Genomic DNA, 16091 nt, shown 5'->3' with positions numbered 1-16091 from the left:
TTTAGATGAAGAACCTCTAGACTTGCTGGACTGTAGTTTCCACCATCCCTGATGCATTGGGACATGCTGGCCAGCAGGACTGATGATGGGTTGGTGTTCGAAAACACCTGTTGTACACTTTGAGCCACACCTGCAATCCTCCAGCCTGCCTCTGCCTGCTCATTTTGCTTCAGGTGGAGTTTTCTTGTAGTTCACCGTGCTGTAGAAACAATATGTAAATCTGGTGGCCCTCTGAATGTTGATGGATTCCAACTCCTGTGATCCCTGACTATTGACCTCGCAGGCTGGGGTTTATATGGGGGTCGGAGTCTTAACAGCATCTGGAGGGCCATCCCTGGCTTTTTATGCTTTTCTTTCACTGCCATGTAGAAAACCAGCAGGAAACACTTCACATATATTTATCTCAGCTGGCAGCCCTTCTGCAAGTATCATTATCTGTATGTTTGCAGTATTATTACCCCCATATGGCAGATGGAGGGCCTCTGGTAGAAAGAGGGAGGCTTGCTGAAGGCCACCAAAGGAGATTGGAAGCAAGTGGGCTCGGAGACTTTGGCGCTTGAACATGGAAAGTTCAGGTTGCAGGCTGGAGTCATGCAGCTACCCAGGACTAATTTTCCATAGGCCTCACAACCCACTGAAGGCCCAAAGGGGTATGGAACCCTTTTAATGGGCAAGCAACATTTGTTTTAATTTAAAAAGACTGCTTTTCAAGCTAAAAAAACACACACAAAAAAACCATGCCTCCCAATGCAGTTTATGAACTTTATATCCACCAGTGCACAATACAACATAACAGCAAAACATTGAGTTCATTCAAGCAATATTCACATTTGGTACTAACAATACAGTAACAGTAACCTAGCATAACATTAATAATCAGGATAGCACCTACAGCCCAACTCCTAAATTTGCCCACAAAGGCTAAATGATAGGTCTTTGAGGCTTGTTTAAATACTTGGGGGATGGGGCTTGCCTGGGCTCACTCAAAATAAATATTTGCAGTTACGTGGCCACCACTGAGAAGACTATGTTTCTTGTTCCTCTCAGAACAAAATCTCTTGATTGGCCAGATCTGATATAAATACTTTCTCTCTTACCTGGCCAGCAGATTTAAAAACAGGCAAATTGCCGTAAAAGCAAGGACAAGACTCACCCGTTGCCTTTTTTAGTGGTGGGATATATCTTCAGTCAGTAGTAGTGCACACACTGGTGTGGCAGAAGAGGATGGCAAGCGTGATGGGAAGATTCAAGGACAATCAAGGAAACACATGGACATTTCAGTGTAGTATAATATTTAAAAAAAAAAAAATTATTTGTAGAATATGGATATATATATTTTCAAAATGTGAGCAAGAGCGTCAAGTGATACTTAGGACAACCTTAGTTGTGTTTTCCAATGTATTTCTTCTCAATGAAATATTTCGTTTGGCCCAGAGAACAAAGTTTGAGAACCACTGTCTTAGGTGAATAGATCACTCTCCCCCCTCACTCAACACTGTGCAACCAGCTTAGCACACTCTCACCACCACCATTACCTTCCCAGGCACTGAATGTTTTTGTTGCCAACAGAGCAGTATTCTCTGATTCAGCATTTCATAGAACCATAGAATTTTAGAGTTGGAAGGGACCTTGAGGGTCATCTAGTCCAGCCCCCTGAAATTCAGGCTCCATCTTCTAACTCCGGGAACTGACCTCAGTTGGAGGACCCCACACTCCCCCTCTCCCGCACCCTGGGTTGGGAAACCCACCTGGCCTAGATTCAGGCTTAACCACCCGCAGCCCTAGCCTAGCCTTGTTCAGTGGTGCGGCACAACAGTCTTGGACTGTGGACTGCATGGTCCTGCAGGAATGTTTTTTCAGCCAGACAGCTGCATGCCCTTCTGGACAACCTTCCAGCAGCAGGTGGAGCCAGGGGCCACATATGTAAATTTTATATTTGTACACTTGGCTAGTTTCTTTATATGCTCATGCACCCCTCTCTGTCCTCCGCTGAGATGAGCTTGAGACAGCTCAGTTGGTAGAGCATAATACTTTAATCTCAGGGTTGTGGGTTCGAGCCCCACCTTGGGCAAAATAATCCAGCATTAGAGGGGGTTGAAATAGATGGCCTGTGTGGTCCCTCCCAACTCTGCAATTCTAAGCAAGAGGCATTATCACAGCTCAGGAGCCCAAAGGCAAACAGGGAGGGTGTGCATCTGGGGAAGAGGTGTCACCTGGGGAGAGTCCCAAGGACCAGATAGAGGGGGCCTGAGGGTCCCCACCCATGTCTTATGGGGAGGTCTTATTTAGGTGGCATTTCCACCTTTTGAGGGACGCGAGTGGCACTGTGGGTTAAACCACAGAGCCTAGGACTTGCCGATCAGAAGGTCGGCGGTTCGAATCCTCTTGATGGGGTGAGCTCCCGTTTCCTGGTCCCTGCTCCTGCCCACCTAGCAGTTTGAAAGCACATCAAACGCAAGTAGATAAATAGGTACCACTCTGGCTGAAAGGTAAACGGCGTTTCCGTGCGCTGCTCTGGTTTGCCAGAAGCTGCTTAGTCCTGCTGGCCACATGACCCGGAAGCTGTACGCCGGCTCCCTCAATCAATAAAACGAGATGAGCTCCGCAACCCCAGAGTCGGCCACGCCTGGACCTAATGGTCAGGGTCCCTTTACCTTTACCACCTTTTGAAGGAAGTGACGTAAGCCAGCCCTGATTTGTTTGGAGCGGGCACATCCTGATCATTCACCTGAGTGGGGCCCTGAAATTCTGCCCTCAAGCAGAACGTTGCCGTTATTCCAGTTCATGCCTTCTTTGCCCCACTCATTCCACCATCTTTCACTCTATCTGAATACACCGGGTGGGTAGGTGGGTACAGTTATATCTGCATAGTCACTTCAGAAAAATTCAATATATGGATAGAGAGTTCATTATGTGTAGTGCTTTTCTGAGGGGAGCAGGGAAGATTAATCATTAGACTTACGTCTTGAGGAAAGAAATGGAAGCTGTAACAAATGGCTGTACATGTAAATTTGCCCTGTGCATTTTTGCCTCCACCCATAGTAGTAAAGGCAAGGCAGTTTGTTTTCAAAGGAGGTTTGGGTAGGTTTGTGAGTCATTCTTCCTTGGAGCTGGTCGTTGTTAAGGGTTCCTCACCCGCTTTTAATTCTGTTTTCTTTATCTTTTTTCTTTTCCCCTTTCTGGCAATTAAGGTTTTGAAGCATTTGTCCCATGGTAACGAGAAGTATGGTCCTTTTGTCAAAAACGATACATTCTGTGCACGTTAATAAGCCTACGTTTGCTTGCAGCCCTCTGAAGCAGACGTGTGCAGTGTGTTGAGAAGGGAAAGCTTAATTGCGATTCTTATTGAAAGCAATTAATCCTCTTGATTGAGGGGTTGGGAAGATGGTGGTGGGTTGGGGTTGGGGAGACGAGCAGGTAGCACTAATGATGCTAATGCCAGATGGGATGCCACAATAGGTTTACCAGATTTAAGATGCAGCCATATAGGTTTGTGAAGGGGTTTCTCCTCTTCATCTCCTGTCGTCACCTTTTGGTCGTAGACTCATAGAATTGTAGAGTTGGAAGGGACCCTGAGGATCATCTAGTTTTAGTCCAATACCCTCAATGCGGGAATGAATATGCAGCTGTCCCATATTGGGATCGAACCTGCAACCTTGGTATTATCAGCCCCATGCATCCTGATGCTGTTGGACTCCCAGCAGCCCCAGCAACATAACAAGGGCAACAGCTAAGTATGGCTAGTATGATTATTTCTCAATGGTTTCTCACAAGCCACAAGGCGTCCTCAAGTGGTTTACAATCACCCAGGAGTATCTGGAGGGCCACAGGTTCCCAGTTTCCACCCTACAACGACTCTTGAGGGCAACTGGATGCCTGAGGGTGGTTTGGGGGGTGGGGTTCAGCTTGTGCATCCCCGCTGACTAAAGGAGGGAAGCTCCAGGGGGACTAGGACATTGGTTATGAGACTCCCTTGCCCCCACTGGGTGAGAGAGGACCAGCTGATATTTTCTGGCACCAGTGAAAGCTTCCTGACCACAGTGACTTTTTTCCACGGCCCACAACTGTGCAAGAGCAGGGCCTGGCAGGGGGTGACACCTGATTCAGATCGTGATTACAAAAGGGAATCCAGGTGGGGCTTCTTTCCCTGGGAAAGCTCTGCAATGGCCAAGGGAGGCTGAGACTTCAAGCTGAGGGAAATGGTATGCTGTGCAGACTTGGGAGGAATGGATTCAAGTTGCCTTCTGCCCTAGAGATATAGGTCAGGCCTACCTCAAGGAGCTGTTTTGAGGATGCATGCTAGGAATACAAGAGAGTGCTTAGCAAATGGGAAAGATTCAGCATAGTGACAAATAGTGTGTCAGGCACTCAGGTTGAAAGACTGTCAAGCTTTTAACGAAGTGTGTGAATGAGAATCAAACAATGAAACCAAGAAGGGGCGGTGAGGGAAGTCAAATAAAATTATGGTTTTAAAATCTGTTGATGATGCTTTTGTTGTTACTTTTGGAAAATTTAATAAAATGTTCTCAAAAAAGAAAGAAAGAAAGACTGTCAAGCACCTGAAGCAACAACAGAAAGCCCCGAGGCAAAATGGCAGATATTCTGCCTTGTTGGGTGGTGCAAGAGAGATTATAGTGTGGTGTATGAGCGTGTTTCTTCTTCTCAGGGTTTGCTTACTGAGGAAGAGCAGCAGATCTAGGAGTCTTTATAGTGAGGCAGTATACAAATTCAATCAATGAATCTATTAATAGCAGGCAGTGCCATAGGATCGGCTGTGTGCACTCGTGTGATCCTTAGGACTGAGAGGATTCTGGGAGGGTGTGAGGACGTCTCAGGCTGAACTGCTCACAGTTCCCTTTTCTGGCTCGTGGAAAAGGTGCAGGAAACTGTCCTTCGCCAAGGCTCCTAGGCCAGGACCCAGCACTACCTGTCACAGCAGTCATAATTCCTGGGCCCCTTTCTTTTGCTTTCTCTGTACTGCAGGTGTTACTCTGCGTCCCAGGACTCAGGCTGCCTTGTGGCCCTGTAACGGATCCTTTCTTTTTTCCTCCCCATCAGGTCGCAGGAGTTGCACGCCCGAGCTGAGTCACATTCCTACCTCTCTGACCTGAGCAAACAGTCGGAAATTGAGTTCATTGAGACGAAACGGCCCCGGCTGGAGCTGCTGCAAGAGCCTTTGCTGAGACATTCACCTCTGCTCAGTCAGCAGGGAGGGACGGAGGATCTCTCCAAGGTAAGCCAAGGAGCCAGGCACACGCAGTACAGTACATGTTGGTTTTGCGATGAGGAAAAGGAGGAGGAGGAGGTGGCGGCTGGGAGAAATACAATGGGCAACTTGAAAACTGTCTGTGTGGTCTGCAATATTCTAGCTGTTTGCAATATGCAGCCAGCAAATGGATTTTTAGAACTCTCACCTCTGCTGATCTTAGAGGCTGGTTCAGAGGAACTAAAATGCTGACGTTGTCTTCACCTTACATGGGCCCACTGGCTGAACGCTTTGCAGCATAAGGGCCTGACAGGCACCCCAGAATGCACCGGAGACCTTGCAGACCCCACAAAATTCTGCTCTGCCAAATGGAAGGATTTGCAACGTTAATGGATTTGTCTGCAGTATTGTCTGCAGGGAAAGCCAAGGTTTTTGGAAGCTGGATGAACAGGAGGGCTGCTGGTGTAAGTGAACTGAAGGACCAAGGGTGGCAGAGAGAGCAGAGTAGTGGGCTGGGAAGCAGGAATCTGGGGAATGGAAAGCAGTGGTGTGGTGCAGTGGATAGAGGGTCCTTTCTATTCACTCACTGATCAGCTATTGCCTCTCAGTGTGAATCCACCTTACAGAGTTTTTGGGAAGATTTTGCTTCTGTTTTGCTTTTATTAGTATTTTGTATTCTAATTTTGTATTTTTCTGCCTCAGGACCTTCAGATTTAAATAATAATAGCAACAATAACAACAACATGGGCTAGCCGTATGCACACTGCCCTGAGCTCTTTTCAGAATAAGTGGGATACAAGTCGGTTGAGTTGAGAGAAAAAATAGGTGGAGGGAAAGGAGGATGGGGAAGAAGCTGGGAAGGAGTGTGTAGAAGCACAGAAGGCATGGAGCTCCCAGGGCTATAAAAGAAGTGGGGAGGGTTTCTTAAGGGGCAGGGTATTGCATGTGGATTTGAATAAACGATTTGGCTGCAGGCAGTGATAGTCCTGCACCTGCACATTGGACTATAGGCTGCTGTGTGTCCCTTTCAGACTGAGTGTTGGATGCTCAGTTGCGGCGGCCTTGAGTTTGGCTGCAGTTTTGGCTTTGGAAAAGCATTCTCTGAACTGCAAATGCTTGGCACAAACCTCAATTGCCAATTTTGTTTTTCTATGGCGGTCTGGGTGGGCTATAATCGTTCTCCGAGTGAGTTGTAATATATTTATGTGCCCCTGCGGGGTGGACTTTTGGCCTTGTATGATCTGCTTGGTCTTTCACTGCGACCTAGAGGTACACCAGCTAGAGCCAGATGCAAAGTAGTGGAGTGTGTGGGTGTGCATGCATGCGTAGTTAAGAAAGAAGGTGCCTCTGATCAGTACCAGAAATGAGAACTTAATCTTCTATCCCAGCTCCACTCCTGGTTTTTCTCTAAGGCTTTCTTAACTTAAAGCAGTCTAATTTAGATTTAGACCACAGATTTTGCTGGGAATAATTTATGCATCATCTTCAACCTTTTTGGGCCTATGGGCAAATTTGCAAACTGGAGAAGCTTGTTGTGGGTACCATACACACATCATAAACACCCCCCCACCCATTGCATTATGTTCTGTTGGCTGCAGCAGCCAACAGCCTAATTTCAGCAAGAGTATTTCGTGAGAACTACAGAAGGCCTAGTTGGTGACTCCTGCTCTGCAGATTAAGCTGCTTTGTCTTTTGGCTTGGTGCAAAGCTTGGGCATTCTCACTCCCTGGGCAATATCCCAGTTCAAGAACAGATTCCAGCCAGGCAAAATCATTTGAGTGGATGGTGGAGCAGAGCGAGTGAGAGATCGTGGCCTGAGGAAATAAGCATAGTCTGGGCAGCGGACGTGACTGGGGGGAACATAGGAGCATAGGAAGCTGCCTTATACAGAGTCAGACCATTGTGGGTGGCGAAAATGACAACACAAAAAATCTTGTTTGGGAGGGCAGCTGGGAAGGACATAGAAAACTTGTTTACTGGCAGAATTTAGCCCATAGAATTCTTCATAGTCATTCCAGAGGTGTAAGGGAACACCTTAAGCCATAGGTGTCAACTTACAGATTTGAAAATAAGGGACCAGCAGCCAAAATAAGGGACCTGCAGCCTCACCTGTTCCAGGCACTCCAGTCTTCCTGTCCTCCTGCAGTCTGGTCAAAGTCATGCTGGTAGCTTCAAGAACACTGTCCAACCAACTTTGTAACCAGAGGTTCAACTGAATAGAATCTGAATCACATGCACCACAAGGCCTATGAAGCCTCAACTTAAGATGGCTCCCTGGCCTGGCTTTGCACTGAAAAGTTTGCAGCAGCACGTGCAACAAAATGGCATCCAGCATTCAAAACCCCCCTCAGCTTGCATTAACTAGCCACACACAAGGCATGCAAGGTCCACCCCCCCCAGTCGTTCTTAGACTTCTTATTGGGTGAGCAACACAGCCAAGCAACACAGTTGGAGCCTCCCTCCTCCCTGGCCAGCAGGGAGGGAGGGAGAGGAGCTGCTTCCTTTGAAATTTAAGGGACATCATTTAAGGGACATTTAAGGGACATCCATCAATAAGGGACAGCAGCGGGACATGGCGCTGGAATAAGGGACTGTCCCTTCAAATAAGGGACACTTGACAGCTATGCCTTACGCCCCATCTGCACTATACATTTGAAGCCTTATTATGCCACTTTAATTAGTCATGGCTTCTCCAAAAGGATCCTGACAAGTGTGGTTTGTTAAGGGTGATGAGAGTCACTAGGAGACCCCCTATTCTCTTCACAGAGCTTGTTGTTGTTTAGTCGTTCAGTCGTGTCCGACTCTTCGTGACCCCATGGACCAGAGCACGCCAGGCACTTCTGTCTTCCACTGCCACCCGCAGTTTGGTCAGATTCATGTTTGTAGCTTCGAGAACACTGTCTAACCATCTCGTCCTCTGTCGTCCCCTTCTCCTTGTGCCCTCCATCTTTCCCAACATCAGGGTCTTTTCCAGTGAGTCTTCTCTTCTCATGAGGTGGCCAAAGTATTGGAGCCTCAGCTTCACGATCTGTCCTTCCAGTGAGCACTCAGGGCTGATTTCCTTAAGAATGGATGCGTTTGATCTTCTTGCAGTCCATGGGACTCTCAAGAGTCTCCTCCAGCACCAGAATTCAAAAGCGTCAATTCTTCGGCGATCAGCCTTCTTTATGGTCCAGCTCTCACTTCCATACATCACTACTGGGAAAACCATAGCTTTTACTATACAGACCTTTGTTGGCAAGGTGATGTCTCTACTTTTTAAAATGCTATCTAGGTTTGCCATTGCTTTCCTCCCAAGAAGCAGGCGTCTCTTAATTTCGTGGCTGCTGTCACCATCTGCAGTGATCATGGAGCCCAAGAAAGTAAAATCTCTCACTGCCTCCATTTCCTCCCTTTCTATTTGCCAGGAGGTGATGGGACCAGTGGCCATGATCTTTGTTTTTTTGATGTTGAGCTTCAGACCATATTTTGTGCTCTCCTCTTTCACCCTCAATAAAAGGTTTTTTAATTCCTCCTCACTTTCTGCCATCAAGGTTGTGTCATCTGCATATCTGAGGTTGTTGATATTTCTTCCAGCAATCTTAATTCCGGCTAGGGATTCATCCAGCCCAGCCTTTCGCATGATGAATTCTGCATATAAGTTAAATAAGCAGGGAGACAAAATACAGCCTTGTCGTACTCCTTTCCCAATTTTGAACCAATCAGTTGTTCCATATCCAGTTCTAACTGTAGCTTCTTGTCCCACATAGAGATTTCTCAGGAGACAGATGAGGTGATCAGGCACTCCCATTTCTTTAAGAACTTGCCATAGTTTGCTGTGATCGACACAGTCAAAGGCTTTTGCATCACAGAGCTACAAATGGTTTAATGACCAGTCCCGCTTCCCAAGGAACTCTGGGAATTATAGCCCTGTAAGGGGAATAGCGGGCTATTGACAGCTCTCAGCACTCTTAGCAAACTACATTTCCCAGGAGTCTTTGGGTGGGTAAAAGCCATGACCATTTAAAATGGCATGCTGCTGCTTTAAACTATAGTATGGATAGGGTCTTTCTGAGCAGTATATCTGCTTTGCCTGGCCGGTGTGTGGAGCTGTGCTCTTGACCTTTGCTAATGAGGGATTTTTGCAAAATCAGGCAGCTGAGAAATGGCTATTCCCCCCCCCCCTTCCTTCTCCTCCTCCTATGGGAATCTCCCATGGGAATCTGGGGCTCTTGTATGTTGCAGGGACCTGGTGTGTATGGAGGTCCTGGGCTGCCTAGATGTCAAGATCCCCGCCTTGGCCTCACTGACATGGTCCAGAGGAAAGCAGAGCAAGATGTTTGTTTGACACCAGCTTGGCTGCAGGAGTTGCCAGAAGGAGGCATACAAGGCGCCATCCAACTGTCTTACGGACTCCACCTTGGTTTCATTCCTTAGCCTTTCCTTCTCCCAAATATGTCCCATCTCTACCAGGTTGGGAAAAAATGGAGGAGTTTGCAGAGGCAACAACACATTTTCCATTGTTTTTTAAAAAGAAACTCTGAAGGAAAAAGTCACCACTGTGAGAGACGGAGAGAAAGAAACCTGTGAGATAGCCACTGTTGTTGCGTGGGGTACATACAGAGATCTTAAAGGGGGGGGGGACCAAAAAAGAAAAAAAAAAGAAAAGAAATGTATGTAACAGACTGGCTAAACTATTATCAACTTAATGCTCTGTTTAAGGCAGACAAAAATATGGTTTTGCAGACAAACAATCACAATTTGAAAAGGAGTTATTAGGATTGAAGGTAAAAACTTTTTAAAAATTATAATTTATTATTAGAGTGGGAAGTGAAGGAAGAGTTTCTTAAGTCATCCATGATCAGCTGGGCTAGGGATGTGGGACATAATATTGACCTAAGCTTATGGAAACAATTTTGGAAAAACAACTTGAAGTTTACTGCCTGTTACACTTTAAAAGAAAACTATCTTAAGATGATTCATAGGTGGTATTTAACTCCCAACAAATTGGCAAAGAATTTCAAAGCAGAGAGTGATAAATGTTGGAAACGTAGAGAGAGTGTAGGAACATTCTACCATGTGTGGTGGTCTTGTAGGGTTATTAAATATTACTGGGAATTAATTCATAGCAAACTGGGGAAAAAATGTTTAAAAGCTCCTTTCCTAAAAACCCAGACGCTTATCTTCTGGGTATAATAACGACAGAAGTCCCCCCCAAAAGAAGTGAGTCTATTGATGTATGCAACCACGGCCGCACGGATTTTACTTGCACAAAAGTGGAGAACAGAGTGAAGAAGAGTGGCATCATAAACTGCTGGAATATGTGGAACTAGTGGGTAGGACTAATAGAAACAGAGATGAAAAAGAACTTAAAGAGGATTGTGTGTTATATATGAAAAACCATTATAGTAAGACAATCAACCTAGCAGGGTGATTATAATTCAGCAGCGCAAGTTATAACATGAGATAAAGAGAAGGAGAAAGGAAAATTTAGAAGAACAGGAAGACGTGGATAGGTTGGGAATAGGGAGGAAACCATGGAAGGCGTGGATGGGAAGTATATGAAAAGAATTTTTCCCCCTTACACTTTTTTGAATGCAACAGTTGTTGTATTAATGTGGATGTACTAATGAAGTACATCCACATTAACAGCAAACGAACAAATAAAAAGAGATAGTCACAGGCTTGTGGGTGAAAGAAACAGTGTGATATCATAGATGTGAATGAGGGGATTAAAGGGAGCCAACTTAAGTCTGTGATTTATTTCTCCTCCTCTCAGACACAATATTGTTATTTTCATTCTGAATGCTTACATTTGGGGGAAAGCAGTGAAAATACCAAGTGGACATTCCCTTGACAACAGTGGCTTTGTGCACTGGGGCGGGTGGAGAGCTGTTCCCATTCTCCTCCGCAAAGAGATCATGGTTGCTTCCTGAGGAGAAGGCCGTGAAGCAGGAGGGGCTGGCCTTTGGCGATGCTGACGGACTGCATGGTTCCTGCCAGTTGGACCGGGATGCAGTTAGCCCAGCACTGAGGCAAAGCAACACATGCCTCAGAGACGTTACCTCGACTCTGTAACTTCACAGATTCCACATCTTGCTTCACCCACAAAACAAAACAACCAAGGTGGCTAAAATGAAGTAGTGCAGGCCTGAACAGTGTGATATTGTAGTGTGAGTGAGGAGATTAAAAAGTGGCCTGTGCTTATCTGTACTATCCCTTTCAGTGGAGAAATGTTTGCTTTATTTTTTCCACTGGTGGTTTTTTCCACTGGTGGTCCTCTGTTTCTGTTTTGTTATACAGTGTTAGGGACGCTCAGGCCCAGGCCTCTCCCTGGCCCTTGGGATGTTTCCGCAGGCCACACAACATCTGTTAGCTTATGGAACTCATTGCCGCAAGATGCAATAGTTCACACTGACCTAGATTAGGTGGCTCTACCATCTAATTTGTATGACTATCAGTGGATATTAGTCGCGATGGCTAAATGGAACCCACATTCCCAAAGGCAGTATATCTGTCAATAGCGGTTGCTAGGGAGCAACAGTGACCAAAGGATGTTGCCTTCCAGCCCTACTGGTTGGCTTCTTGAAGCATCTGTTAGTCCAGAATGGTGGGCAAGACAGGCTTTCAAGCTGATCCAGCTGGGCTCTTTTTAATGCCCTACCTTTCCCCCTATAATTTTGATATTGATTTACAAGTTATGCCATGCATTGATTTTACAATTGAAAGTGATTCATACAACATACTGATCTTCAATTTTCAGGTGTGCTGTTGTTTGTGAGAAGAGGTTAGGGACATTATAGCGGGGGCCACAAAGGAAAAAGGCAGAAAGGACCCAGATCCGCAAAATATATTTTGAGTTTGAAAAGGTTGAAGGCTTCTGATCTTACGAGTCTGAGAGGCTGGGCTTTCTTGTTCTGTTTCCCATTGGCTGTCAGCTGCGTATTTTATTGAGAGATGCCAGCGACGAGCAGAATCCTGGGAATTTATTCACCTGGTGCTGTGCTGTGTGTCTGCCGCTACTTGGATGCAGCTTTTGGAAGTGATCTTCTGCCGCTTTCTGCTCCTTGCCTTTTTGATTGACGCTTATAGCCACTGTTTAAATTACCTTTCAAGCTGTAGCTGTGGCAAGAGACCCCCCTTCCTCGTTAAGGCTGGCTGCTCCTTCTTAGCAAGCCCAGCTCATCATTTACATAATTAGACCTTTCCGCTCTGTTCCATCAATATTACAAGGTGACACCTCACCCTGTCTGCTCTGGGTGAAAGTGAATCCCTTAACTTCATGGATTCCACCTCTGTAATTGGAAGAAATGTTGTCTCTCCCTTTCTCTTCCCCTCTTCTCCTTCTGATGAGAAGCTTTGCTGAACTACACCAACAGGATGATGGCTTCAGCATCTCATTCAGCTGAAAAATAAGTGCATCCTTAAGGCATGATAATAAGGCGGCTGAAATGCCAGAAGGCAAGGAGATACAAAATTAAACCCTTTCTTAAGTTGCCAACCTGGAAGCTTTAGCTTTGTACAGTTTTTACACAAGCATTGGAGAAGCCAGGGTTGAGGAAGGTGTTCTGAGTTTGAGGGCCACGTTCCCTTCTGGGGCCCACATGTCTGTGCTGGGTGGGGTCAGAGGCAAAAGTGGGTAGAGCAATGAATTTCCATTTCCCCCTTGTGAGTGCGAAAGAGATCTTAATTCAGGCCAGCACAGGGTCCAGAAGTTGTGATTCCAAAGAATACAAGTAAGGCAAGAGATTTGGAGCTGAGCAGGAGCAGTGAAGATGTCCCCACAGTTGTGGTGCCCCCTCAACCACTTTTTAAAGCCAAGGCACAGTGAGCTCACTGGGAGACTTTCTTGCTTTACGGGAATGTTCCGTCTGAGTGGATTCCAACCGCCTCTCCAGGTGGGATGGTGGAGAGAGTGGGAGTTCCCTCTCTTTGGATACTTTGAGTCAAAAGAGGAGAACTGCCATCTTCCATTACTGGATGCCAGCCTTCACCCTCCCCCCAACTCTGCTTCATCTCCTTCCTCCTCCATGTTGAGCTGCCAAGCCATGCCAGGTCCTGATGAAGCTAAGGGGCCCATGGTGGCTGTTTCTTATGTGCTCTTAAACTGGCGGCAGCACCTGCTGCTGGAGATGCCAGAGATTGATTGGGGGCGGGGCTTTGCATACCAGGCATGTGTACCACCAATGAGCCTAAGCGATAGAAACACTTGCAATAATTTGGGTCAGTGCTATTTGGGGGCTCGAGTCCCTTGTAAGATAGAGAAGTAAATATAGCATGGCAGTCCTAATACAAGCCCTTATTTATGTAAAGAGTGCACCGCTGTTTTCTTATTTGCTCTTCCTCCTTTCAGTCCCCACCCGAGCGCTGGCTGTGGAGGGGATGTAACCCCCCCCCAGCACTGGTTCCCTTGAAGCCGAGTTCATAATGTAATTGGGTCCTTGACGGGCCCAGCTGTGGAAGGACGGGGGCACCCTTGGGAGGCCAATCTCGTTTGCGGAACTGATTGAATAAAAGCGACCTCCATTCACGAAGCTGTCAATCCAGGCCTGTTCCCCAGCATTAGCAGCCCCCAATGGTGCTGATTAATGGTCTGGCAAATCTCTTTCTCTCCCTCTGCTCCTCCCAGATGGTCACCTGGGAGCTAGCATTCAAAGGGCTGGAGCAAGGAGTTTCAGCCCCCCTCCCCCAAAAGCCCCATCTGAAATCTGAGCATTCCCAAAGAGCGACATTTCCATTACAAAAGCTGTTGGCTGAAGTGTGTCTCAAGTGGAAATTCACTTTCCTCCCTTCCCCCTGCCTTCTAGCTAAATGTGAGCTTTAGAAATCTCATTTCCTTTCTCTGATAAGAGTGCTGAAAAGGGCACTGGGATGTCCCCCCACCCAATTTCTTCTCATAAATGAGATTAAAGGAAATGCACTAGCCTCAGAATAGCTTTTTCCTTGCTCCCCCCCCCCCCCAGCTCTCTAGAACAGCTTTCCCTAACCCGGTGCCCTCTGGGTGTTGTTGAACTGCCATCACCCCCCCCCCCCGCCATTAAACCATGGCGACTGGCGAAGGTGGAGTCTCAAACTTGTCTGCATCCTGGGCTGGGCGACTTAGCTGCCCTCCCTTCCTCCTAGGACCCCAATGGCCTCTGTGGCTTCACAGCTGGAGGCTGAAGAGCAGCATCAGAGGCCCCCCTCAAGAGGCAAGGGGGGGGGCAACTGCCTTAGGTGGCAGAATCCACAACGGCAGCAGATCTGGCCTCCAAGGAATGCTTGTCCGCTGCCCCTGGTGCGCCTGCTGCCCCTCTAGCACCCCCCCCCCCACAATGCCACCCCCACAGCTGCCTCTGGGAGGTGCTGCTGGCCTCCTCCCACCTCCCAGTGCAAATCTGTATTAGCCCTTCATTGAGATGTATATCTCCACTCATCCCTTCTTCCTTGGAAGGAGTGCGCATGTGCCAACATGTTTTGGGTGCCCCTGAACAGGGAAGACTTAAGGGTGAGGGCAAAAAAAATGCCCTATTGCTTCTTTTCCTGATACCAGTTCCAAATACTGGACTTGAATGTGATTTTTATTATGAGAACCTTTTGCAAGCTGATTTGAGAAGCTCTCAGGATATAAAGTGGGATATATCTGTTTTATTTTTTCTACTAGAAGCTCAAGATCAGCTGTGACCATTCCTGGATCAGGAAAGCTTGGCTCAGTAGTTCATGCACTGGTTACTTCAATACAGGATTCCTGCAGTGTGGGGCTTCCCTTGCGCTTGATCCAGAAGCTGCAGTGAGTGCAGAAAATGCTGCAGCACAAGTGCTGACAGGAGGTAGACATAGAACAGGTGTTCAGCATAGAACACCTGTGCTCAGAGACCTGCACTGGTTACTGTTTTGCTACTGGGCTAAGTTCAAGGTGTTACTCCTACCATATAAAGCCCTCAACAACTTGGGGTCATATTACCTGTGGATCGCCTTACCCCATGCCTAGCCTCTCATCTGCTTCAGTCTGCAGAACTGGCACTGCTGCAGGTGCCCATTGCTCATTGCACATTTGAAAAAATTCAGTCTTTTAGTGCGGCAGCGCCCACACTTCGGAACTCCCTGCTTATTGACATCAGGCAGGGGCCTTCATTCCTAAAAACATTTTTTGTTTAGACAAACCTGCCTAGATATGTATAATGTTGGCATGTGTTTTAATCTGCTTTTGACTTACCCTTGATTTTAATTATTTTGTTAATATTTTATATAGCTGTTTTTAAGAGTTTTCACTGGTATTATTGTTCTATTCTTTTTGTAAGCTGCTTTGAGTGCTTTTTTTAAACAACCAAGTGATGTATAAATGTTATGAAATAAATAGATTAAAATATCTACCAACCTGAGCCGTGTACAAAAGCCGTGTACAAAAATAGACAGCAGGGTGCCTCTGAGTGCATTCTCAGCCTAGGGATTTGCATTCAGAACTGAGGGTGTTGTATTCCACTCACTTCTACTCAGAGTAGACTCGGTAAAATCAATGGGCATAAGTTTTAGTCATCTTCATTATTTCAATGGCCCTACTTTAAGTAAGCTTAGCATTGGAGACAACCCTGAAGTCCCACTTCTTTCACACCAATGCCCACTCCTTGTTATCCCAAGTTTTATTTATTTCAGCAACCTTATTTAATGAGCAAAATGTGTCTTTTTCTGAGGATTGCCATTTGCTCCAATCCAGTGGTGAAATGGGGGTTTTCCTGGGGAGAGCGGTGGGGCAAAACAAGACAAAAAACAAGACACAGAGACACAGAGCTTTAAAACGTGGAGCTGTGCCTGTGCCACAAAAGGAAGTGTGGATGAGCCCCTAGAAAGATTGTGGGTGGCAGGTGCCCTATTAAAATAGGCATATCTTCTCTCACCTGTGCACAGCTTTGGAAAAATAAAGAGCGCA

The 16091-nt window shown here is 46.5% G+C and overlaps 2 protein-coding genes across 49 annotated transcripts in view; both read left to right on the top strand.

Moving 5' to 3' along the window:
• Positions 1-16091, top strand: part of LOC310667244 (uncharacterized protein) — a 559738-nt gene that overhangs the window by 190625 nt on the left and 353022 nt on the right. The gene's annotated exons all lie outside the window — the stretch shown is intronic.
• Positions 1-16091, top strand: part of NCOR2 (nuclear receptor corepressor 2) — a 348844-nt gene that overhangs the window by 106663 nt on the left and 226090 nt on the right. For all 48 annotated transcript variants that reach the window (XM_083418926.1, XM_083418964.1, XM_083418929.1 and 45 more), the window contains exon 4: positions 5059-5233. In XM_083418926.1, coding sequence (XP_083275052.1) covers positions 5059-5233 — 175 coding nt within the window. The remainder of the gene's footprint in view (positions 1-5058; positions 5234-16091) is intronic.

The sequence above is a fragment of the Podarcis tiliguerta genome (genome assembly GCF_965153285.1).
Source record: "Podarcis tiliguerta genome assembly, chromosome: 16".
Lineage (NCBI taxonomy): Eukaryota > Metazoa > Chordata > Lepidosauria > Squamata > Lacertidae > Podarcis > Podarcis tiliguerta.
Note: the sequence above shows the minus strand (reverse complement) of the source record. Positions and strands in the feature narration are given on the sequence as shown.